Source organism: Pyxicephalus adspersus, chromosome 8 (genome assembly GCF_032062135.1).
Source record: "Pyxicephalus adspersus chromosome 8, UCB_Pads_2.0, whole genome shotgun sequence".
Taxonomy (NCBI): domain Eukaryota; kingdom Metazoa; phylum Chordata; class Amphibia; order Anura; family Pyxicephalidae; genus Pyxicephalus; species Pyxicephalus adspersus.
The window spans coordinates 17872001-17898395 of record NC_092865.1 but is presented as its reverse complement, the minus strand read 5'-3'; the positions used below and the strand labels follow the sequence as shown (position 1 = coordinate 17898395).

At 37.3% G+C, this 26395-nt stretch overlaps 1 protein-coding gene across 1 annotated transcript in view; it reads left to right on the top strand.

The window, feature by feature from the left end:
- The window catches only part of FAF1 (Fas associated factor 1), a 154254-nt gene that overhangs the window by 95846 nt on the left and 32013 nt on the right, over positions 1-26395 (top strand). Inside the window, exons 10-14 of the mRNA XM_072419621.1 lie at positions 4498-4624; positions 5338-5401; positions 6451-6532; positions 12259-12413; positions 23980-24116. Of these exons, the coding sequence (XP_072275722.1) occupies positions 4498-4624; positions 5338-5401; positions 6451-6532; positions 12259-12413; positions 23980-24116 (565 nt within the window). The remainder of the gene's footprint in view (positions 1-4497; positions 4625-5337; positions 5402-6450; positions 6533-12258; positions 12414-23979; positions 24117-26395) is intronic.

Below are 26395 nucleotides of genomic sequence, written 5' to 3'. Positions count from 1 at the left end.
TTTAATTGGTGTTTGAACATATAAGTAAAGTTACATAGCAGAGCGGAAGCCTGATACGCCGTACTCGTCTTACACAGAGGTGAACTGAGCATCCATTTATTTCACTGAGCTAAGATTTTTCCTGGCTTGAATCACGCTGCTCTTACATTATCTTTTGTAAATAGCAGGAAGTTACCTGGCAAGTTTATCTGCAGATTATTTCTGTTTTGTAAATGAGCACTGTAATTTTTATCCTATTACTTAGCATTCTTAACTACTTAAATAGGAATTACCATTGTCACAGTGAACATTACATTAATTCAGTCACACATTAGCTTGATGGAATTCAAAACCATTGTTTGTTCTCAAAGAGTTTAACTCTCTGTTGGGTGGTACAGCTTTGCGTTATTCCACAAGCTTCTAATATTTGTTTTCTTATAAGGGAATCTTTTAGGCTTTTTAAGGTACTTGTGGGTGGTTGATAACATTTTCAGCAGTATTAAGGATTTCAAATCATCGGTCATTTTAAAATGGTTATTCTAAAAATATTTTAGGATAGGGCTAAAGCCATGTGTACATAACATGTTAATGAGCATCTAGCCTGTGTACAGTTATTATTCAACATCACTTAGCATTCCCTAATAGTAGATTAATAAACTACCAACTAGGGAAGCCAGTTTTAGAGTGTAATAAAGGAAGATGCAGCAGGGTCTCCCACTGTCCCCTCCATACCAATGAACTGGGCTGTTCCACTGTCACTGGAAACCATCACTCGTATTTCCAGCATCAGAAATTCACCATCTGAACATAGCCATAGGCTTTGTTTAAACTGCCACCTAGCATGGCATTTCCCTGGTGAGCTACAGAAGGCTGCCAGCCACCGCCACCTGATCAATATTCAGTGATGGGAGTTGGCTCATCTGCCCTAATAATTCTTCCATGGAGCAAGACACTGCTTGCACTTTCAGGGTGGCTGGGCTAGTGGCCAACACTTCAGTAGCCCTTTAACCACAGTTTCAGCTGTCCGTGTGAACAAGCACCATAGATACACATACAGGGAAAAGATAGAATTAGTGCTTTTTTTTTTTTTTTTTAATTTTCTATAATGTTTAGAAATAGGGTTGGGGCACATTTCCACCATTGTTTGAATCAAAATTAATACTATGCCAGCCCTAATTTATTATGGAGAATAAAGGAGAAAAACAGACATTTTTTGGCAAGCAAATGCATGTATTTCGGTCTATTTACAATTCCATTAGTCCATTACAATTGTGCATGAGTACACACATATTACCTTGGCACAATGTAAATACCACTACTGCGTCAATCAAAAATTAAAATAATATCTCATTGATAGAGATTCGTCCAGTATATGATAAACAATCGCTGTCCCAGGTATCAAACACGTAGGATCCTTATGATCATTAATCATTATATCTCTTTTGTTCCATACGTTGGATTTTTCCATCCTTAAAGTGACCTCAAAAGTAATCCTAAATCTCCTAATACCATCCAAATATTCTTTATCGCATGTCGTTATTACCCCTGAAAAAGCCAGCAAAGGCGAAACACGTAAAAAAAGACAACTGTGATCGCTTTTCGTATTCTGGAAGCATCTATATCAATGGGATATTATTTTAGTTTTTGAATAATGCAGTATTGGTATTTGTATAGTGCCAAGGTGGCCTAAAAACATATTGTCTGTATTTTACATTAATATTTGCTTGCCAAAAAGCCCTCTTTTTCTTCTTTTCGTCTTCATTTTTTCTAAAATGCACATGAAACAGTGGGTAGATTTTTTTTTTCTGGAAGGTGTAGCAGTACTATTCTTTTCATTATTCTTTGTACATCAGCCATTGTGTAGTCATACAAAGCAACCAAGGAGGAGTCAAATTAACAGCACTCCTAATACTTAAAATGTAGGTCCGCTTTAAACTGTGAATGGATGATTGGAATCTATTATACATATGTTAATACCTGTCTATTTATGCATTGATATAGCCATGTAGTAGTAGCATTTTAATCCCAAGATCCTGGTTCTGTAAGACCCAAATGCTAGCTACTGAGCAATGTTCAGTAACAAGGACATTCCACGGTGCTTTGGTTTTGGCCCGAATGATTCTGTACATAGGCACTGATCTCTGTAGGGATTACAGTTGCTCTTGCACCGTTCTTAAAAAAAAATATTGGTCAGTAGTAGCAGGTAGCACTAAAAGGCTGAATGAGATTGGTTGCACCAGGGAAATAAATATAGTCCTTGCTTTAAACATTTTGATAGAAAAGACCCATTGTACTTCAATTCACTGAAGAATCTGAAAATGGTGTTAAGTTCCTGGCTTAGGTAACAACCTGAACGCTAGTAGGTTTAACTAGCATAACGTTTATTGGGTAATTTGAGTTTTCTTTTTTTTTTTTTTTCAATATCTTGGTTTCCATTACCTGTTCACAAAGAACAAGAAATATTTTCCAGCTTCTGTTTGCATTATTTAGTAACAGTACAAGGAGTATTTAACACATTGCAGCTGCTCAGTTATCAATCTAAACAGGTGTGAACTAATGAAGGTCATTTCTGATTAGTTGTAGTACGTTTCTTCATATCATTCTATCTATTAATATATTAAAGCTTTTTATTGTGGCAAGAAACCTTAAAAATAAATTTCATGTCTACTATAATTACTATATCCACAGGTCCCAGTACATTAGTATAGTGGTCAGTAGAATGCCTCATTCATTGCTGATAGATTACAGATAGCCAAAATTATCTTTTGTTTCTTTTAAAACTGAGAGGCACAAACTGCTTATTGCTTAAGAAATGTCTAGAGTACCCATGGAACCCTGGTTGGTAAACACTATATGAAAATGTATGTAAATCCTAACGGCAAACTTATCCAACTCACTCTCTATTGGTCTATTAAAAATACTGAATGTTATCTCTCTTCAATTGGTGCATATGGAGAAGCACGGTGGCTCAGTGGTTAGCAGTCTGGCCTGGCAGCGCTAGGTCCCAGGTTCATATCTCAGCCAGGACACTATCTGCATGAAGTTTGCATGTTCTCCCCGTGTTTGTGTGGGTTTCCTCTGGGTACTCTGGTTGCCTTCCACATTCCAAAAGAATGCTGTTAGGTTAGATGGCTTCCCATTAAAATTGACCTTACACTGTGCTAATGACATATGACTATAATAGGGACATTAGATTGTGAACCCATTTGAGGGACAGCTAGTGACAGAACCATGGACAATGTAAAGCGCAGCGTAATATGTCGGCGCTATAGAAATACAGTGTAATATTAATAATATTAAACCTGCTAGTAATTTTGTGAGCTGTTCTTCATCTTGTGTACTCTGCTTACCCTGTTATTGGTTACTTTGTTTCTAGCTGTCTCTGTGGACATACAAATCCTCCCAATGGTATGGAGGAGTTGGTAAATTTTTCTGTAGTCCCGTCCTAGGGTGATAACGCATTGTAGGGCATTGTACTTTTTATAGAGTTTAGATCTATAGGATGAATATACTAACAAGCCCTGATTTTCGCTTTATGAAAACAGATATGGTAAAACAACATTGGTAATATATGCCTATTCAGTTGTAGGCTTTTATTTGAATAATAGTGTCATTTTTCAAGCCATCTTTGGTTAGAGAGAAACTAAACTAAAAACTGCCAAGAAAAAATAATAATACACTTCAATCCAGCAGGGCAGTCTGATCCATCTGGGGGTGTCTTACATCTAGTCCTGGCGCTCCGTATTCTGCTATCTTCGTCTTTTCTTCCGGGTTTTTCGTTCTACATCACCCAACCCAGGCGCGAGATTTAGGTTTAAAGTTTAGGCACACTTTAAGCATATAAGAATCTTATAGAGCCAACTAACAAATGCAGGCAATTCAAACTGAACCAATGATTAAATGTACATAAGCAGCAGTGATCTTTAGCGATGACTATGCATTAGAATGATTAGCAGAATACATTATAAGCAGATATGCAGAACTTCTAAGGGGGACAGCTATAGGGCTCATTCAATAATGTACTATATTAGTGGTAATTGTGATAAGACAGTCCATTTATTTGACTGGGCTTCCTCACACACCAAAAAAGGTGCATTTTGGCAGTGTAATGCATGTTTGGCTTTCATTCACCTGATGCAACAACAGGTACACTTTCAAATAAAAGTGAATATAACATTTTGGTTAGGTCTGCATACCTTGCAGTAGCTCATACCCTGTGAAATCCAGCATCACGGTCTTCCAAAATTTTTTTTTTTTGTGCTACAGTGTGGGAAGATATTTCTTTCCTGCGATGCAGCCTTTTTCCCTGGCATACAAATATTTTGCACCAGTTACTGTAGAGTGACTGACAATAAGACTGGGTGAATTTCCTAATCCATGTACATTCCTTCCCAACAAACATGTGACTAAAGTAGTCTTTGCTTGGTTTGACCCTCAATTCGCTACAAGTGCTACAATTATCCATGAACCCTAAAAACCTTCTATGTCTATAAGGAATAATTACTTATTTCTTTACAGTGTACAGATATCCACATGATTAGTGATAGTGATGGCGATGATTTTGAAGATGCTACAGAATTTGGGGTGGATGATGGAGAGCTCTTTGGAATGTCGTCGTCTTCTGCTCTACGAAAGTCCCCAATGAGTAAGTCAACCCATCTATACAGCAAAGCTGGCCAGTTACGGGTAATGTGAAAAGTGCATGCTCAGTATGCTCTTAATCAGCCTTCTTCCGCTCACCCCCCCCCCCCCCCCCCAATTTCATATTGAATTCTCTTGTCCCTTTTATGACCAGATCTCCTCTGTGTGGCCTTCTCAACACTCTGCAGTTTAGCTGTGGTCTTTCACATACTCCCCTCCACCTGATCTATGGAGAGTTCATACTTCAAGCCAACAGCAGCAAATTGACAATATTGACTACAATTTTCTTTTCGCCATTCAGGGGGAGGACGATTTCCTTCTGTCACCATCAATGGTAGTCAAACTATTTGCCTGTGTCAAGGGATGAATTGTAATAATTGCAGGTTAAACTTACCATTTCCAGTAAGAAAGGCAACCAGTTCTAAAGTAACCCTTCTTTGTGGTATTGGCGCCACACCCCTTGGCTGAACTGCATTGTAGTTCAAAAACTCTTTTCTGTGCAGAATGATTTCTTATCAAGTTATAACGGTTTCCAAGTACGATTAGACCAGAAGTGTTAATGGTCAGTTCTGGGGATGCCAGTGCTTAATTATCTGCTCCTATCCCAGTTTCCCTCCAACCCCTCATTTTATTGCAACAGCTTCACACATAGTCATTTAATGTGAAACAGCCATTCATACATGATTGCTACTTACGCAAATATTTTTTTTTTTATAGTGCCTGAAAATGCTGAAAATGAAGCTGATGCTTTGCTGCAGTTTACAGCAGAATTCTCCTCCAGGTAACATATGTTCTTCATTTCAAAGGTGCTGAACTTTGCAGGGCTGTGTATGTGTATACAGGTATATTTTCTGTATATATATATATATATATATACACACATTTGCAAATATAAGCAAAAGGAGGCTCAGTTATGAGCAAAAAACCTAAACTGTTGGTGTCTATCTACACTTGTAAATGAAGAGTAATACAGTAATAACAGTAAATTAAATTAAGTGGAGAAAGAATGAACACTGTTGCCTGTTACCAATACCAGTTTATATTCCTTCCTTTCAGGAATTTAGATTGACAGCAGACTCATGCTGAGAATAATATGTCAGGTTTGTTGTTTGTATTCAATCTCCTACTTAGGTAAGACAGATAGTTACTCAGCATTAGGAACTTGACACTGATTTAGCAACAGAGGATTACATTATATGACTGGTTAAAACTGCCGGTGGATTTGTACAGGCATCATGATTCTTCATTAGGTTTATGCCAGTACTGCATCTGCATACACAGCGAAAGATCTTAAATTTATACTATGCTTTCTAGATATGTAAATGCTAGAACTGAATGATTCTGGAAAAGACTTTCACTTTGCCCATTCACTTTAAAATCCAAACCCCCTGAATGCATTCGTACACTTCCTTGTATTTACAAACTCTCTGTTGCTATCTCAGAGCCAACACAAAAGGCCTGGTGTGGCTAGATATGAGGGAGAATGTGACCTCTTACCGTGAGGCCTAGTGGCCTAATGGAATGGGCTTTATAGGGTCTGTTAATTTACCCTAAATGGGGTACCTAAATGTCAACCTAGACCACCTTTAGAATGGACATTACTGTCAAACACACATTGCATTGTTTGGTATATCTGGTGAGCCTGAAATCCTGAGTGCTCTGCTATGCAAAATGTAGCTGACTTCTGTAGTTGAGTTTCCCCAGTACTCACACTCTCCATATTGATCAGTGAGCCTGCTCATATACTGGTAATAGTTCATAATAGTTCAGTACAATTTGGGTGACTATTGAATTAATATTGGGATTTAATTGCTTTTTTTCCCACTCTAGGTATGGTGAGTCCCATCCCGTATTCTTCATTGGATCACTGGAAGCTTCATTCCAGGAGGCATTTTATGGGAAAGCAAGAGATGTGAGTTATTTCTCAGAAGTTTTTGTGTTATAGCTAAGTGTGTTTGCCATTAGGACTGTGTTTACAGGATACAATGCAAAATAAATTCTCATTGTTTGTTGTGTGTCTTTTAAAGCAGACCTTTAGGACTCCTTGATGTGAAAATGCCATCTATTAGTTAAAATTGTACAGCGTGCTTATGTACCCAAAAGGGTGACGTCTGGTGAGATTTAAGGAAGTCAAACACCCCAAATCTCACAAGAGGCTTGTACACTGCGCCAAAGAGTCTCCTCATGAGATTAGGAGTTCTCAGTGTTCCTAAAATCTTGCCATAGACCCATGATGTGGGAAAGTAAGATAAGGGACTCAATTATGAGTTTTAATCTCACTGAATGGTAAAATATTTTTTATAGTTTTTGCTTAGGCAAATTAGAAGGTTTATATGTATTTACTTATATAAATACAACTGCCTATACTACCCATTTTAAAATTGGAAGCATTTTAGCTTATATTTTAGTAATGTAGGTCAGAAAGATAATAAGACTATGGAAAGAATATCAAATGCATGGAAGAATGACCTCATAGAGAAAAATATACCTTTTAATTACTCTTCAGAGCTCTACTGCAGCTGTGGAAAGTTGTCTTCCCTCTCTGTTTTCACAGCCCTTAGTTATCTCACAGCAGGCATGTTTGGTATCCTTAGGTCTATTTCTATCCTTGTAATTTCTCACTTTTCTATCTAACGTTTAATATCAAACGCTGGAGGATCGTCAGAGAGCAGATGAACCGGCATTCGAAATTGAGTTTCCACAGTCAATAAAAACAAGATTGAAGGTTTAAATCCCCCGCCAGCCTTTTTGAACTGCTCTGCTCATTAAATGTTTATTGGAGTGGCGGGATTAGGGGGGGATTTGGCCAACTTGGTGAACTGGTATCTACTTAATCACTAAGTAAAACACTCCATTTGATAACGTGTTTCTCACGATATCACACTCTGCCCCGATTTAATGAAATCCCCTTCAAGTCCTGCTCATTGGGGGCCACTTTGCAGCCGAAGAGCCCTCTTTTGCACACTCAGAATTACTCTTTCCTGTATCTTTACATAAATGGAACTCTTTATGACTCATTCTATAGCCCAAGAGGATTCATCAGCAGCTCCCAGTATTCTTTGCCATTTGCAGAAAAAGACTTGTATGCTGTATTCACATTTTTATATGTTTCTGAATTCCCATCATTTGTACATATAACATTTTCACAAGTATACTTGTGAGTCTTAGAATGTTCCTGATCTAACATAATGACGCACAAAAAAAAGAAAGAAAATTAATTTCCTGGAGTTGGCATTTAATTACTCTTGAAGTACATTGCATAGCCTCTCTCAACCTTTTTACATGGGGGAACCCTTGAAGTAACTTTCAGGTCTTTGGGGAACCCCTTCTGTAATTAGCACATCCACAGCTCAGTGTATTAGCTTGGTGGTCAGAAGGAAGAATGCGTGGTATATTGTTGGACAGTAGAAAGAATATCATTCTTACAGATAGCCAAAAAGATTATTTGTATCACTTAAACTGACCTGGAAGGCACAAATTATTCATTCCTCAAGGAACCTCTGGAGGAACCCTGGGTGAGAAACACTGGTATATATGGTTAGTCAGAGGACTCCCACAAGTGAGGAAAATGGGTTTCTGGTATTTGTGATCTATGCTAATTATGTTCTTAAATAAAAAAGCTATAATCTTTCTTTATTTGCTAAGGGTGGATGCAGCATCTCCCCTAGGGTGAAAGTAATATCATCTGACATATTTTTGCTCCCCTATTTGCCTGCCCATTTATTACTTCTTGGCATGCTCTTGATGTAAATCATGACATGACTGGTATAATAAACCTGAAAACTTGTAGGATGCCCCTGGTTAACTCAATAGCAGCAAAACTAATGAAATCACTTGAAAAAATAAGAATGAGATTAAAAGATCAAAGACAGTGTGGCTTTTCTGCTGGAAGTCATGTAAAACACATCTTGATGATGTTTTGGACTGACTATGATTCATTGACCAGGGTGGTCTTGTAGATAGAGCTTACTAATATTTTGAAGGATAATTTGATACTATATGTCACTGCATAGTCACCAACTGCAAGGATTAGGCTGAGCTCAGGGATAGCGGAATGTATAAACATATTACTGTGGACAGCAACACATGGTGGTCTTTAGAGGAGGGATTCTGTTTGTCTGTGGCCAAAGAGAACTTTATTCAATAGTCTAGTTTGGTGATCCCCCTAAACAACTTGGGCACCTAGTCATTTTTGCTGATGTACGACAATAATGTTTTTTTTCCTTGATTCAAGTATAAAAGCTCATAAGATGATAAAAAATTGAATTTTCAAGCTATTTCCTAAAACAACACATAGAGGAGTACCAGGTACTTGCGCAATTCATCTTTTTTTCCAGATAACCTGAAGTTGCCGTGATCAGGCAGGTAAGACGGGTTATTGCAGAAGGGGCATTTGCCTGTCCCTGCATTAATTTGCATTTGCAATAATGACCTGCCTGATCCTGTATTCCTAAAAGCAGAACTTTAATTCTGCTTCAAGACAAAGTTTTTTCCAATCTTAACCTTACCCTAACATAACCTCAATTTATGACACAATCACTTTGCCCATTCAAGGTGGCAAAAGGCTGTTATCTAAACCTGTTGCTTTGCTCTGCCTTGGTGGGGCTCCAGATGTCCCTTTGGAAATATATCTAATTTCCTGTCTTGGTTTTAGGTAAACAGCAATGCGGATAGATTGGAAAAAAAAAGCTATTAAAGCTCCTAAAGTATTTTTTTTATTTTTATTTTTTTAAATTTTTGATAAGAGAATTTGATATTGTCTTCATTGCTGTAGGGTCCTATCCAGCGACCTTGTGTTGTCTTTAGAATTTTTCCAAAGACCACAGTATTTCTCATAAAGAAGAACCTAGGTCTAAGCCTTTTCCAATGAGCACAATGCATCATTTGCCAGCATGTACAAGCCAAAGGAAGAAAATTAGGTAATGTTCACAAAGTTTCTACTTTGGGTGCACAGGGAATATGCCAGGATAGGAATATGAAAGCTGCCTTTGCTGACTTGTCTCTGATGGTAAAAGCTCCAAGCTGTACTTAACGGTTTAGGGTGCCCCTTTCCATGTATTCCTTAATGAGTTACTGACCATAAAAAGTCATGTGCATACTAGTTGTATTTACACCTGGCATTGACATGCTTGTTTTATGGCATTGATTCACAAAGTAGTAATGGGTAGGATGACAACTTCAGTTCTGATACCTAAAAAAACAAGTGAGCAGTTCTAAGACTAGGTTCTATAATGGTCATTCATATTACCAAGTGTGTAGATAGCCAAACTGAGTTCATATTGGTTTGTGCTCTGTTTGACAGATGTCACCTGACCGTATGCCTAGTCTGTTGTATGTAAGCTGTACTGTTGTTACCATGATATAGTGGAGGGAATGAGCTCAGATACACTTTCTCTGGGTCCCAAGCTGCATCAACCAACCTACAGCTTCAGTTATTGTGTCAGTGTTGTACAATGTTCAGAGCACAGTCTTTGTTTTACCACTCCTTTTTTTTTCCCCCTCCGAGTTATGTTTTGGGATATGAGTGTTTTCTCTGCAGGTTCTCTTTTTTTCTCTGCACTTTTGTATTTATTTTACTTTTTGTCTTGCTCCTGAAGAGAAAAGGGGATTGGGAAGGGTGTTAAAAATGCCAGCCCCAAACACAAAGCGGGACCGTGACAAAGGACAGATTAAAAGGTTTTGAGCAAGGTCAATGTGGGTTTTTCTTTAACTAAACACTTTCCTAAGATTTCCTTGCAGGGGAAAATAATGAAGGCCGTACAAGTGGTTTTCAAGGAGTTTGTGCCCTCTTCACCAGCCTGCATTCGCCTGTCCTCTCAGCATGGGGGTTTAATATTCCCCAGCTTTGTGAATTGGTTCAGATGAATAATTGTTGGGCTCTCACTGCAGGAGTCGGGAGCTTATTCTAAGGGCTTAATCACTGTGTAAACAGCCCCTTACCCTTCCCTACTTAGAATGGGACTTAGAAAGATTCTAGCACAGTAACTTAGGATTTTGCATGGAAGTTGCACTTTGAAATGCAGAACAGATGATGGAAACCTCACTTGATCTTTTCCCTGTGTTACGATACCCATATGTGAGGGCTTCAATTAATGGGAAGCTGTAGCAAAAATGTGTGTAGAACCCAATGTGTGTAGGAACCAATCTGCCATCTCTAAGATCCAGGAGGCAATGTTAAGCATCCTCTGAGCATGTGTTTCCATTCATATTAGGGCACAAATAAAGGGCATGTAGAGGGGTCAGTTGTTCCTGAACCCATGTAGTTAAGAGGCTTGCTGTAATTGATTATGCTTTGTGTTTACCGGCAATGTGATCATTGCTTTCAGTAGTAGGTAAAGCTGTTTCTCCTTCTTTCACTTTTGTCCCAGTGACAATAATTACCAGGAGAAATACAATGATTTACCCAGCAGGGACAAAAACTGCAATACAAATTGTAACCCTTCCTTGCTCTATCTAACACTTAAAACTAAAGTTCCACTTTATAAAAATGTTCACTCAAGCAGTTCATTATTGCAGAAAGGGACAGGCAATGTCCCTTCTACAATATTCTTTCTTACCTGCCTGATTGCTCCATTGAACTGTCTTACTGCTGCCAGCTGTCCAATGTTCTTTAAGAACCAGGACTGCAGTGCGACTGACCAAGCAGGTGGCGAGGTGCCAGCCGCTGGGAGCGGAGCAGGATCACTTGATCCTAAAGCAAGTCTGAACCTACTCTAAGTTAGTATACCTGAATACTGCTGTATCTTCATGCAGTATCACTGTGCCCAGAGCCTGAAATCCTAAGATTAAGTAGCCAGTGATTGATTAGTGCCCTGACTCCCTTGCTTTCATGATTTCTTCAGTGGAATGAATGTGCTCTAAAAATAGGGTTAGAATGTTAAATGCTTGATTATCAGTATATTTACCATAGACAGCTGCATTATAGAAGATCTTTTTAGCTTTTTTATACATGCTGATTGTACATCATTTGAAACAAGACACTTAGATTTTTTTTCCTGGGCTTAAGGAGATAAATATATTATTTTAATAGTTCAAAAGGAAATAATTTTATAAAATGACGATCACTTTCATTTTGTCCCTGTGATCTGTGGCCATCTTGATTGGCCAAGCCAGGGTGACGTAACTCCCGCACACAGGAGTTCATTCAGGCCAGGTGAGTGCAGGGAAAACTAGGATTAATGGGTATTCTGACAACCAAAGCTGAGTTGCAAATGCTTTTTTGACAATCCAGCAATCAGGCAGTGAAGAATGATTATTGCAGAAGGTACCTTGCCTGTCCCTTTCTGCAATAATGACCTGACTGATCGAACATTTGATGGATCTTTTGTTCATATTTGAGGATTTTTATATTCACTGGTACATTCTCTAAATATACTAGACATGAATAGACCATTGGTAATGGCATATCTTTGGACTCCCTGCCAGCTTAGCCCAGCACCAAAAATGATCTGAGGACTTAAACAACCCACCAGACCTTTTTATATGAATGTGTGACATTGACCATTATTTAAGGAACTTAAAAATGAAAGTACTTAGTTTGCCATCGTTGAATTTCTTTGTTCTTCTTTTTGGTTGCCAACATATATGCAATCCAGAGACCTATTGTTGTAATGTTTCTTCTTTCTTTTTTCCCTACAGAGAAAACTTCTCGCCATCTACCTCCACCACGACGAGAGTGTCCTCACCAATGTCTTTTGCTCACAGATGCTTTGTGCAGAATCTATTGTCTCGTATCTGAGTCAGAACTTCATAACATGGGCCTGGGACATGACCAGAGAGTCCAACAGAGCCCGGTAAGGGAGAATTTACTTGGCCATTTATTCATTTTAAATTTTGTCTTCATATGTTGCGTATGCAGGGATTGTGATAGAAAGATATATCACAATCCCTACACTGCTCCTCTAGAATTTTATTTGTTCCCTGGTTTATGGTGGACCATATCATCCCATATAGCAGTATGGAAAGAAGCTGAGCAGTGCTTTGCTTCTTAACATTGAGTAGAAATTTGAAAAGAAAGGAAAACATTCCTCAAATAAAACTCAGGGGCCCTTTCATCTAAACTGAACTCCGTACTTTGTTCAGTAAACTCCCCTATACTACTGTGAACATTAACTATCACCACAGAAGTCCCCCAAGCCTTTTATCCATAACTCCTGGCAGTTCCAGAACCATCTGTAGTGGCTCAATTCAGGAGGATACCTGCTGTTTCTTTGTCGTATTCCCTGTTTGATTCGGCAGGTCCCTTTTCTTTTACAATAAGGAAAATTGCAGTGTAGTTTCATTAGGAAAAAAGACCTTGCTTCACAAGGATTTCTATGAGTGACCATCGGTGGCCATGTAATTGCTTTGTTATGTTTTTACCCGAGGAGTTTATTAAGTAGCAGAACTTGGATACAATAGTAATGGGCATTTACCGGTCGGACAGATACCTGGGGTGTGCTTTCACTGAGTGCAGACCCTCTCATCCTGTCCACAGCTGTTCACTCTAGATGTCATTTTACAGAGATGATTCTTCATTTTCCACTAGTGAAGATTTCTATAGAATGAAGAAAGAAAAAAACTCTGTTGCCAGTAGTAACTCATCAGATTACAGCTGTTATTTTATGACTGGTATATTAGCAATAAAGGGTTTAGACCAACAACATTTTGAAAATCACAATTGTGCTGAGATTTTCCATAATACTTCATTATTCTTGCATGGTAAAGCACAGTTTCTACTTGTGTCTTGCAAGATATGTTGTTAAATTTGCCTCAGTTTTTTAGACCTCAAAAATGCTGTGGAGGAGAAATGGCACCAATTAGGTCATACAGACCTTCCCATATATTGTTGGAGTTTTATCTCATTAACTACATCCAGGATGAGTTGGCTTAGCACATTTCTTCAGGGTGGGTATTTGTGGCCTCCTGTCACATTTCTGTGCTGTTCTGTCTTTCCCAAACACAAGAGGGCCCTTTTTCCGGGGCCCCTAAATCACCTGGCCTGCTATTTTGCAAATATTAAGCTTGACCATTCAGAGCACCATAAAGGCAACTATATGGTTTTAGTGAGTCTAAGTGAGGAAATAAATTGTGGTTGTTTACCTTGAGTACATTGTAAAGGCTAGCGTCCAACCAAAAATATTTTGCAATTTGATTTCTTGTTACCAAGTTAAATCTCATGGTAGCTTTATATATTTTTTTTATACTGTACTCAACACCAGACCACTAAACACAAAAAAATGTGCTTCAAAACAATAAAGTCATCATGTAAAAGATTAAAAAGGTGGCCAGGTTGTAAAACTTTTATCTTAATACTAATCTGCCCAAGTTAAATTACCTTTTCCTTCCTATGATATCATTGCTCCTGGTATCCCACCCTTAAGAGTGTGATGGACATTGTGTTCCCTGCTGCTTACAATGGTACCTCCAGCCACCTACTGTTTGTACTGGTCGGCGAGAGGAACCACAGTTAGTACCGCTTTTACATGTATTACTAAGGCAAAAGATTTGCTGTAAACTACAAAGATGTTGGTTGGACTATTTTCATATTTTGTTTCCACATTCTTTTAAGATACATTGGCAGGTTCTTAATGTTAGGAGCCAGATTGTTCAGTGTAGTAACTTGGCAGAAGTTAAGATACTTTTTTTTTTCTTTTTTTATGTATCCCTCAGTCATAGTCTCCCTTTCTGCTGGGCTTTTGATTATAGTGTCAGCTTTAACCAAATGTCAAGATCAATTTTCAGCCTGGTTTAACTCGAGGTTTGCATTCTGCCAGCAGCAATTGTCCCCTGGACACAATACCGTGTGTTCCTGTAACTTCAGACAAGGGGCAGCATCTAATGACTTTATTAGTGTGCCTTCTAAAAAAAAAAAAAAAAGGCTCAGTAATTGTTCACATCTCATTGTCAGCTGCCCAATAATTACTGCACAGGATTGTCAAGAGCTGCACTTGTGAATACATTCTTCAGCGCTGCGAAAAGAATTGAAAAAAAAAATGAAAAGAGACCAAGAGTTGAAAGTCTCAGAATGCAGAAAACAGGCAGCACTGGATGTGCTTGGGGTTTAACAGTTTAAAATGCCTTTCTTGTCCTGTCACAGGAAAAAGGTAAACTAACCTTCTCAGGAAACACTTGATAGGATGATAACGTGTGACGGGCTTAGCAAACCCTCAAGGTATCCATTTTCTCCTAATGATACGGTTGCTTCAGTTTCCCATTCCGCCAGTAAATGAGTTAAATAGGCTGCAGGAAGATTTTCTTTTCTCAAGGTGATAATCCCTTCTCTGAAAGGCAGTGGTACAGTAGAAAAAAGAAGATCCCATTTTTCATTTGTATTCCTTTCCAGATGGCAATCCGTGAGAAATTAAAACATGAAGCAGTGGCAGACCTTGCTGTTTTTGTTGTCCTGTTTTCCAGTCCACAGAGCTAATTGTGAAGTTTTTTTCAGTTTTGTTTTGGTGGAATGATGGTGGGGCTATAAAGGAAACTCTACTTTTAACCCCTTTACTGAAAGCTCTTACTTGCACTTGTTAAGGGTTACTTTGCTTTAAAGAAAATCTTTGTTTCAGGCCTGGAAGGCAAAACAATAATTTCAGAATATTGCCAGGAGAAAATAGTTGATGCTTCCTGGTATGATTGGGACATATAATCCTGCAAAAACTCCAGTGAAACTACTTGTAGTGAGCTAACAACATTGTGCATTATAGAGTAGAGGAAGGGGGTGGTAAAGTTCTGTAGTCCTAACACACTACCTGTCCTAGGATATATACTTTTTAGGATCAACTTTACTACTAGCACAGTTGTCCTTTCTATCTCCATGTCCCCATCCTACTAAATGATCTGTCACTGTTCTACTATATTCCCTGTGTGGCACTTGTCACCACACATCCTCTGCCCTGAAAACATCCATGAAGAGGAGGACACAGCAGGGAGGCTTTCTAAGAGAAGATGCCCAGATAGGGCTGCACACTGAAATATTGCATAAATGTGGAGCAAGTTGAAATGTATGTAAGGGTATATTCCCCATATCTAGCTATCTCTGCCCTGCTGGAAAGATTTCTCATTGATTTCTGTCTTGGAGTCACAAGGAATGAGTGTAAATAAAGTAATAAAAGTCTTCAAATAAGCCGTTGAAGTTCCCTGAAATTACTAAATTAGAAATTGGAAAATGGTGATAATTCTTTAATCTTCTTTCCAGATAGGGCTGAGTTAAAATGACCAACATCTCAAGGCTGGACACCATTGTTGCTGTAGTGCTATTGAATTCCCTCTCATGGCTGAGTAGCATTTGACACATGTTCTTTTTAAGTGCTGTACTTTGTAAAGCTGCAAATTCCTCCATTCCTTAAGGGCTCTTGTGGATTCAATTTCTCTGTACGTGTGATTGAGCGCACTCAGCTTCTCGTTAAAACTGCTCCTCTTTAGCCCTGCCTCTCCAAGAAATCCAGCATTTTAATATTTCTCCAGCGAGAGCTTTCTGTGGTTCAGTCTTCCTGACCCCTGCACCCTCCAATAATTTGTTAAGCATCCGTTTACTGATCCTTGCCGGCTCTTGTCCCACACGAAGCTCAGCAAGACGATTAGGGAAATGTTTTGCACTTGACATCAGCCAGATGTACGAAATTAATTTTATTTATTGCTGTCTCAGGCTGTTTTTGTATCCTTAGTTGTGTAGTTGCCTAGATGAAAAAAAAAACTAGATAAATATAAGAAGCAGACATGAATTTCAAAATAAATGGTCACAGTTTTGGTTACTTATAGATAATTAAAATACAGCTACACATATTAGATAAAAAAAATACAGCTAATGGTAAAGAATGTGTCGGTGCAACATTTCCAAGTGTCTGATAACTCTGCCGGAAATCACAGAGCCACCCCTCTCAGTTCTTTAAACTTTTATTCTGACAAGACTGGAACCATATTTTCTCTTTATCTTATCTCAACTTGTTTCTCTTGGGCTAAGGTGCCCACATAGAGATGACAGTTGTAGTATGATCACAGTATTTGTTGTTGGCTGTGGTTGAAGTCTATAGGGACAAATTTATAGTCACTTGCACATTAAATGTAATGCATTAAAGCTCACTTGTCCTTTCATTTTCAGGCTTTAGGTACACATGATGATCCTACACATACCTATTTCCTGTCCCTGGATGACCTTGCTTTCCCGCTGGTCTGTATCTATGAAAGATCAGAGTTGTAACACTCACTTGTTCCAGCTCCATCACAGGGAGTCACCATCTTTGTCCTTTTTTCCCCGAAAATTACCTTTGACTATTGGCCATCTTGGCTGGATGGGCTGGGTTCATGCATTCCCGACATGCGCAAGGGACGCTGGTATTGGGTATCCCTGGCAACAAATGCGGAGCTGCCAATGCGCAACTCATCATATTTTGCAAAAGGGACATAATTTGGCAGCTTGGTGTTAATCAGTTTTTGCAAAAGGAACATAACTTATCAATTTCTGTAATAGAAACCTGACTGATCGACCATTGTTCAAAGTAGTTCCACTTTAAGTTCTGTTGTTCTTAGATGAAAATTTCAAAGTGTCCGTTTAATACTAGAGGAGCAGCAATGTTAATTTAGCTCTTTTATAAAGATGGATTTTCCTGGGCTGTCATGACCAAGTATGTACATATCCAATCTTTTGACATTCACTTGCTTGTTCTGGGTCAATGACACCACATAGTAAAGGAATAATAGGTGAAATAGTTGCAAACTTTATTCAAAATATAAAAGAAAAGAGAATAGAAGCCAGTGTATTTTTTGTTGTGGCAGTGTATTAGTTATAATATACAATGTTATTCCCTAGTTAAAGAATTTGAAGATGACAACAAAAAAAAAATATATATAGAGGTGCAAAAGTTTTACAAACAATACATCATATGTACAGTGAAATCCACCCTGCTCTGTCCAAAGACATAAGGGTGGTTTTTAATCTCTTATCTAGACAGAATATCGCTATCGATGTTAGAAAATGAGAGGTTCGAGTGAGTCAGGGGACCATTGAGAACAAAAATACATATCTGAGATAAGACTATATATATTTAATGGGGGACGACTGAGGCAGTGCATCCCTAAAGTTCAGATAAATTATTCTCATGAGGTCTGGCTGTAATGTATAAGAGGATCAGTACTGGGGGGAGTTGTTTGAAACCGCTACCTACAATGATTAGTTAAGATATTGTGGGATTGGGAAGTTCTAGATAATCTATCAAGGTCTCAATGACAGATGAAAATTGTCCAATGCGATCCAATTGATCACTGATAGTGTGATTATGTTGAATTGTAGGAAATGAGTAAGCAGATAGTATATTGATATCCCAGTTTATTGATAGTTCAGTGTGGTGGTAAGGTATTAAACAGGGCGTCCGAAGGACAGCCTCAACATCCTTGAAGCTGTGCTGCAGACGCCCTGTTTAATACCTTAGTCCCTCGAGTCCCAAAAGGCGAAACGCGTCGGGACTCGATTAAACCTCTCATTTTTCTAACATCAATAGCGTCATTTTGTCTAGATAAGAGATTAAAAACCACCTTCATGTCTTTGGACACAGCAGGGTGGATTTCACTGTACATATGATGATTTATTTGTAAAACTTTTGCATCTCCATATATTTTTTTTGTTGTCATCTTCAAATTCCTTAACTAAGGAATAACATTGTATATTATAACTAATACACTGCCACAACAAACAAATACCCTGGCTTCTGTTACTATCAGGGTACCTGGCCCTTCCTTGACTAGAAGAAACTGATCAGCATTCTCATCTTCTTATCCCAATTCAGTTGCAAACTTTACAAGAGCGCAAAGTTGCTTGTCATAATAATCAAATAGGTTCTTTTTTTTTTTTATAAAGGATAACTTAATTTATGGGTATCCCATCATAGTATTTCCTCTTATTCCATTTATACCTAAATCCAGTAAGTGTAGGAGACATTTCTGTTCTCCAAGCTGGCTGGGATATACAGTACTGTACATCCACAATCTATTCTCTGTAGGCCCTAATCCAAAAGCGGTTTACTTGTAAGCATGTAAGGAAAGAGCTTTAAGATCAGGAGCTGTGATAAGGTCACGTGCCCATAAATGTGGCATCGCCAACTTAGAAGAAGCCAGGAGCACTAGATATCATGGTGTAGACTACAACTCCTATATTAGTATTACCAACTGATCAAGTGATTTAATGAAACTTTATCATTTTATATATCTACCAAGTTCTAATTTTGATTAGTTTTTTTTTTTTATAAATTTCAATCCATATTTTTTTTTCTTTTGGCCATTTTGTGTTCCTCTTGGGTAATTATTATTTGTTTCCATTTATTTTTTTGGTTAATATTATTTTCTAAATTCTCAATAAAATAAAATATTTCAATTATTTAATTTGTTTTTTTTCATGTCTATAAACTTATTTTCCCTCCCTGTTACTACTTTCTGGCATATTTCCCAGGCCTATGTACAAGCAGCAGCCCACCAGTTCTGCCTGCCATTTAGCTATAATTGTAATTTTTTCCCCCCTCATTTACAATTGCTGCAGCCACAACAAAGTCTTGCATGCAATAATGAGAGTGACACTGTTTTCTAACACAAGCATTTACAGAACTTCTCAGCATTGGGGATTTTAGCAACATTTTTGTAACTGTCAATTAATGGATAGAGCAAGAAAGCTGAAAAACCCTTTGTAAAAATGCTTGCCATGTTTCTTTATCCAACTAAATATTTGTATAATTGAGGGAAACTCAGGAATGGCGGGGTGCCGCCTGCCCTGTGTTAGTTACAATTCACCTCCCTCTGTACATAGGAGGAGACCTGGATAATCCTGATTGGGAGCTGTGAATGGGGCCCTGTTCCATACAACGACATCTGGCTCTTTTGATGATCTCCACAGGTCGTTGCGTCGACCAGTCCAGGCTGGACTTGACCCATGCTTCTGCTGCTCGGTCTAGCCTCTTAATGACCTCAGTGAAATGATCAGTGCCATAGCCATAATAGCCCTCTATTGCTCCATTGTGCGAGTCTGACAATATATTGTGAGCATGTAACACAATTAATGTGTTTTTTTTTGTTTTTTAGTTAAACAATTTTAATTTTGTAATAACTTTTCACTTATGACACACACATATAAAAATTTAATTATTGAATAAATTTATTAATATTATTTAATTGCGCCACCAATGACCTTACAAAAATTTGTAAACAAAAAACATGCAGTCAAATTTTAAATATGCAAAGTTAAATCCTAAATCTACAAACTGGTGCTTTTGTCCGTCCATACTAGCCTATCATTTTAATATTAGCTCTCTCCAAACCAGTCGCTGTAAATTAGTTCTTTGCATTAAAAATGAATGTCCATTTTTGGAAAAGATTTTAAAGTACTTTAAATGAGACTTCACAAACAGCCAGAAGTGATTCATATGTGCATGAACTGTCAGTTGCTACATATATAACGTTGGCCTGCAAATGTTTTAAAGGTGGATATAGACTTGCTGGGTTCGCTAAGATTAGAGTGGTGAACGTAAATGGATGAATCTTGCAACTTGTATTGTGTGGACTTGTGTTGATGGGATCAGTGGGAAAGCAAAAGCAGCTTGAACTAGGATGATGCAGCTTGGACGAAGAAAAAAAATTTAAACTAATCCTAAATGTAAGCACTGTGCACCTTCGGGCAACTGCATTGTTCCTTCAGCACAAGCCCAAAGCCCATCCACTCCTTTCCTTTTTATGACAAACCAGAATTTAAAGGAAGCCTGTAATGTCTACTAAATTAGGTGTAGCAGTGCTTTTATACAGATCAGCTCCTATGTACTTAGGAAGGACTCTGATTCACCAATAATGTATTTTTTAAATATTTATGACTGGTTGCTAGCAAGTTTTTTGCTGAAATAGGTGTGTTAACAAATACATTTCGTCATGTGTAAGATTGCATATCTTAAAACAGAAATATACAGGAAATATTTATTTAAATGTGCCACATCCGAAATCATATATATCCAAAATATAACTTACAACATCAATTGACTTTTAAGTCACGTTTCCATTCTGAAAAAACCTTATCCACAAATTTTCCAAAGGTGAAATAACTTATAACATCAATACAATAAAGTCTGTCTATATGATTCAGTACACTATTATGATATATATTTTCTCCTCCTATCTCCTCTTGACACATTTTACAGAATGGTAGTGTAATGCAATATAGTTAACTGGACAAGTTTCAGATGATTTCATTGTCTTCAGCATATGACTTTTGTGATATCTATCTCAATAATGTTCTGGACCAAACCGCCAATTAGTTCGGGATTGTGTCAATCTGGAGGTAAGTCTAAATCTGCCCTTCTGCCTGGGAGAGAAAACTGGAGCTTCTAGAAAAAAAAAAAAAGTACATCTAGATTCAGGTAGCCATGTGCCCTCATTGCATATCCAGGCTTTTCTTCTTTATTAGAGAGGAACACACAGCCCCTGATTCTGTCATTTAGTGTATGTCTTTGGCTTGGGTCATAATTGATTAAAAAACAAAAAACTTAAGATTGTGGAGTTCATGAACGGTCCCAACAAGGAATCAATGGGAGTCCATCCAAAAAAAAAAAATGTTATTTGATCAACGAATATAGCATATTGATATAACTTTCTGCTTTAATCCCGTAGGCTTCTTTTTAAGTAATGAGAGCTCTTTGTTTCCTGGATAGAAGAAGGCTCATCAGCAGTGACTCTGTGATATTTTAGTTCCAAAGTTATGGTCAGAAAATTTGTCTCAAAAAATTCTAAAATGTGCACTTTTTAGCTAACCTCTAGTTCTCTGGGGATTTTTGTCTTTTTAATATTTTATTTAAAATATATTTATAGTAAAAAAAAATGGTGTGTGTATATATATATATATGTATATATATATATATATATATATATATATATATATATTACACATTACACAATAAAATGCACTATAGCATCCCTTTAAAATCTGTTATAAACCAACTAAAAGCTTATGTAAACTCAATCACTAAATTTTCATGAAGGTTTGAACATGTAATGTAATTTTATATTAATAAATTTAAATGATGAGTTGCCCAGTTGAGTTCCTGCCTTTTCCTGTAAATAGGCATGGTCTATTTATGTCACTGTCAAGAGACCTACCCTAAGTAATGCTGTTGCCAGAGTACATCAAACAGGAAACAGCTGCTGGAGAAACCAAAGATAAAAAAAAGCAAAAAATACTATTGCCAGTTGTTTATGATGCACAGTGCTTTACCAACCTAAATGTATTCAGATTGAAGGTTACATTTACTTTATTTATGCATTTTAAGTTTAGTTAAATTTTCATAACATATTTGTGTTCTTTTTAATATGCTTTAAATACACTTCTATTGTGATGTATCATGCATTCATGTCAGGGCATTACATACTTTTAAAACAGTTTGTTTACATTGTAATTTTCCAAATAATTTAGTTCATCATCTTTGGTTAATAGAGCAATAAGACCGCATTGTTCTATTTATCATTAATTAATCATATTGCCCACTTTACTTTCTTCTACATTTATATTCCCTGACATTAAAAAAACACTCAATTTAAATTATGTTTCATGAAAATAATTAAGTATTAATAGACTTCATTCAGTGGCGAGTTCTCAGAAATTTCCACTGTTTTGCCTTTTCTGACCCATGTTATTAAAACTCTATTATTTTTACAGACTTTATTAAATTGGATCTTATTAAAGCATTCCATATTTGCATTTGGTCTTTCATAATTCATTATTATTATGACATTTACTTTTACCTTCACTTCTGAAAACATATCATAAGCTACCCTTTTCTCTTGAAAGAAATGCTAATTTCAGACAGTCCTATAATGGAAGTGAAAAGCTTTATCAGTTTTTTCATTTATTCCAGATCGTGGTAAGAATACTAATGTGCGACTTTTATATGCAAATATGGAAGTATTTGGATCTTTTTGTTAAAAAGCCTGGTTTTAATTTTATATAGGTAAAATATGAGGGATAGAACCATTTTATAGTTTGTTTTTTAAAGAAAATAAAAGTTGTTCATATTTGTAAATATTGTAAGTCATTGACCGGAACTGTAGAACATGTGGGGAAAATTAGAAGGGTTCCTCTAGATAATCTTTTTCCCACTATAGAATTTCCATGTCTTGTCCTTTGTTGTATCTCTAGGTTGTGAGCAGCCATCTTAGTAGAAGTTAAGTCAAGTTAGAGTTCCCCCCTGATAACTGGTGGGGTAAAGATCAAAAAAGCAGCAGGAAAGGTTAAAGCAAAAACAGAAAGATCCTTGCCCTAGTGGCTCTCAGGTACAGTTTTCTCCAACCAGTAGAAAGCAGAACTATACCCATGAATGTTCCGTCACAGGTCCTGCCATATTACCCTTTCTTTCCATATCCCTATCTACGGTCATCTTTATTGGCCAGGCTGGGATGACATTACTAATTGGGAGTTAATTCATTCCAAGCATACGCAAGGGAAGCTGGGTAACTCTCACAACAAACACTGATCTGCGTATGCCTGAATCGATAACTTTCAAAGTGGGACTTTAAAATAGACCTATCATCAAAAAATGAAGAATTATGTAAAAAGATTGCTTTCTCTTTTAAATATCTCATTTTATTTTTTCTTCTTTTTTTTTTTGTTTAATTTTATAAAAAATGGCAATAAAGACTGAGGAGGAACCCTAAGGCCCACTGGGATACCAAAATTGAGCCCTCCATTATCAGGAGTATTCCTAAAAAATAAATCAGCCATTACATATTCTCATACATGCAAGAGCGACACTCGCTCGGTTGCTTACATTTGGAGGCCCTGTTGGAGGGCATAGAACACGATTCTGTGTAGTACAAGACTGAATATTGTCATCAGAAAGCAGGAAGAAAGAATATGGCAGTATAAGACATAAGGGGAAACCTTAGAAGGAAGACGAAAGACCGCATGGGATTCACAGGGTATGGCAAGTATATCGATGCTGCCATCTTGTACAGACATCAGGTTTTTGATGCCCCAGGTGGTCGTTTGTCTTGATTTCTGCTGTGCAAGATATCTAATGGTTGCTAATGTTTTCTATTGGAGAGGGCCTAGCAAGGATCCTCTCTTGTTCTCCCCTTCCATGGATCAAAACAAAATCGTTTGTACATCGCTTGTTAGTTCTACTGTCAATAGAAACAATCCCTAAGTATCAATTCGAGTGTGTATACCAAGCTTGAGGTTTTAATTGCTGTCTGTGTTCCCTACATGGGATAAGAAAAAAATAAATAAGAAATCCAGCAAGTCTATATCTACCTTTAAACCAAAAAGTACAAAAAATTGGGTATAGTTTCAACTTTATCTTCAGTTTTGAAAAGGTGTTTCTTTTAACTGCAAGTTAATTTTATTTATTTTCTTCCCTGCAGGTTTCTTACATATTGTACCCGACATTTTGGCAGTGTAGTAGCACAGACAATTCGATCACAGAAGACGGATCAATTTCCACTTTTTCTCATTATAATGGGGAAGAGATCATCTAATGAAGTGCTTAATGTTATCCAAGGTAAGCCTTACACCATTATAATGTTATGTCAGAAAACCCCAGCAGACTCAGAACTATCGTTCACGTGTCACTCCGCATTATTCCTCTTCACTCCACCCTCAGCAGCTACATAAAAAGGTTATGTAGAGAGGTGAAGGAAGGGTGGCAATGATGATTCAGATGTTTAGGATTGAGGGGGCTCTATAAGTAAATTTACTTTTCTGAAGTAGTCAAGTATTTTGGAGGAACATTACTGCCAACCTAAGTTGGTGACAAGGCATCTTACATAATTTATTGCATGTTAGCAGTGATTGTCCAAAAAAAAAAAAAAGTATAAAGTCTTACATTTACTTTTGTATGCAAGCATTAAAAGGTAGTGGTAAATAAAGACCTTGGGTTTCTTTGCACTTTCCTAAATATTTTGCAATTTCCTGTTGGGACATTGGTATGCTGGTTCCCAAACCTTCCCAAAGGTTACAAAGCTTAGAGCATTGCATTATGTGATGCATTATCCCTTAGGAAAGTTGGTATTGCATAAATATTTTTAGTTCCCAGACCTTTTTTGCAGTCCTGGCAACTTTGAGTTGCTCCACATGTGCCACTGGACCCTTTCATACATTTAGCAGGTCTATTCTCCTTTGTGTGGCTGGAGCCACTTTGATTATGGACCAGCCATAAAAAAAAAATAGCAAGAAGTTCAAAATGTGCAGTAGTAGCTGGATGCCACTTTGGACTTATAATGAAAGGCTCTGTAATTCCAGACAGCACTACACAGTAAAGACCTCAAAAGAAGGGCTAAAATATGTGCGTAGAAAAGTACCACTTAGGACCAGTAGGGGTAACATACAACTTTACTAAATATGAAGGTTAGGAGAAGTGGCAAATACAGATATTTGTATTTTAGTTTTTAAATAGTGAAGTTTTTTCTGCCCTTTTTCTGATTAACTTTTAGGTCCTGACAGGTGGTAAGTTTTTGTGTCTCATTCATAACTGCCCTTAGAGAATGGCTTGGGGTGGCAGTAGGCTGTTCAGTACTGCCCATTGGCAGCTGCCCTGAAACATTAAAATGCTGGTTCATTAAGAGCAATAGCAACAGTTGGGGCATCTGATTGTCTGGCAAGGTGCCAAACGGCCTCTTGTCCCAAAATAGTCCTAATATATGGGGTGGTTTATCATCAAATTTGACTAAACTGTAAAACTATACTGTAGCAGTTAGGTTAAAAAATCAAATTGTAATTTGTGTGTTTTCATTTTTTAGATTTGTATGAATGTGCATGTTCCCATTTTTTTTAACATGCTATGAAAAATATATTGTTGAAGGCAAGAGGATTGTTTTTTTTTTTCTTTGAGCCCCTTCCCTTATATAGAGATATCTATGACATTAAAATGAGAAAGCTGAAACAATTCCTTCAATGGGACTTTAACCTCCCTAGCGGTAACCCCGAGTGTGATTCGGGGAAGAAAAAGTGGTAACCCCGAGTCACACTCGGGATATAAAAACCTATGGGAAGGTCAGTAAATACAGCGCTTACCTGATCCGCCGGCGTCCAGCGCCGCGATCTCCATCTGCTTCCTTCTTCCTTCTTCTGCACCCGATGAGTCACCGGGGAGCTCCTGGTGACGTGGGTGCGTGTGTACGTTGCCGGCGGGGCGGGAAATTCAAAATCCATTTGTATTGCATTCAATACAAAATAACTGTATTGAATGCAATACAGTGGATTTTTATGTGTAAAAGCAGTACATTGTTTTCAAGAACATTTATTTTACAGTATATATAATAGTAATATAATAGTATAATGTGTTTTTTTTAAATATATAGATTTTTTTAATTTATTCCATTTATTGTTTTTACATGATTTTGTGTTTCAAACTTTATTATACTCATACTATTATATTATACTGTGAAATAAATTTTCATGAATAACAATATACCGCTTTTAGACATATAAAACCTTTAAGAAATGAACCACTAGGGAGGTTAAATCCAGCGTATTTAAAAATTATTGGTAAGAAAAAGCTTTATTGGATCATTAAAATTATTTCCTCAATATTGAGACATATTTACAACAAAGCCTTAAAAAATTTAGGAAATCCTCCAGAATTGCAGCACATTCATAACTCAAAATTGTGGTTTATACTGCATAAATTTATTTTGTACGCATTTCACAGTATGAGCCACCGCTTTCTCAGGAAAACAGAGGTACAATACAAAAGTGTACCTTGCCTGGTATATGTGCAGCTTCCTTTAGGATCAATTTAGGATGTTTTTTCCTGAGAATATTGGTACATACCTTTGATAA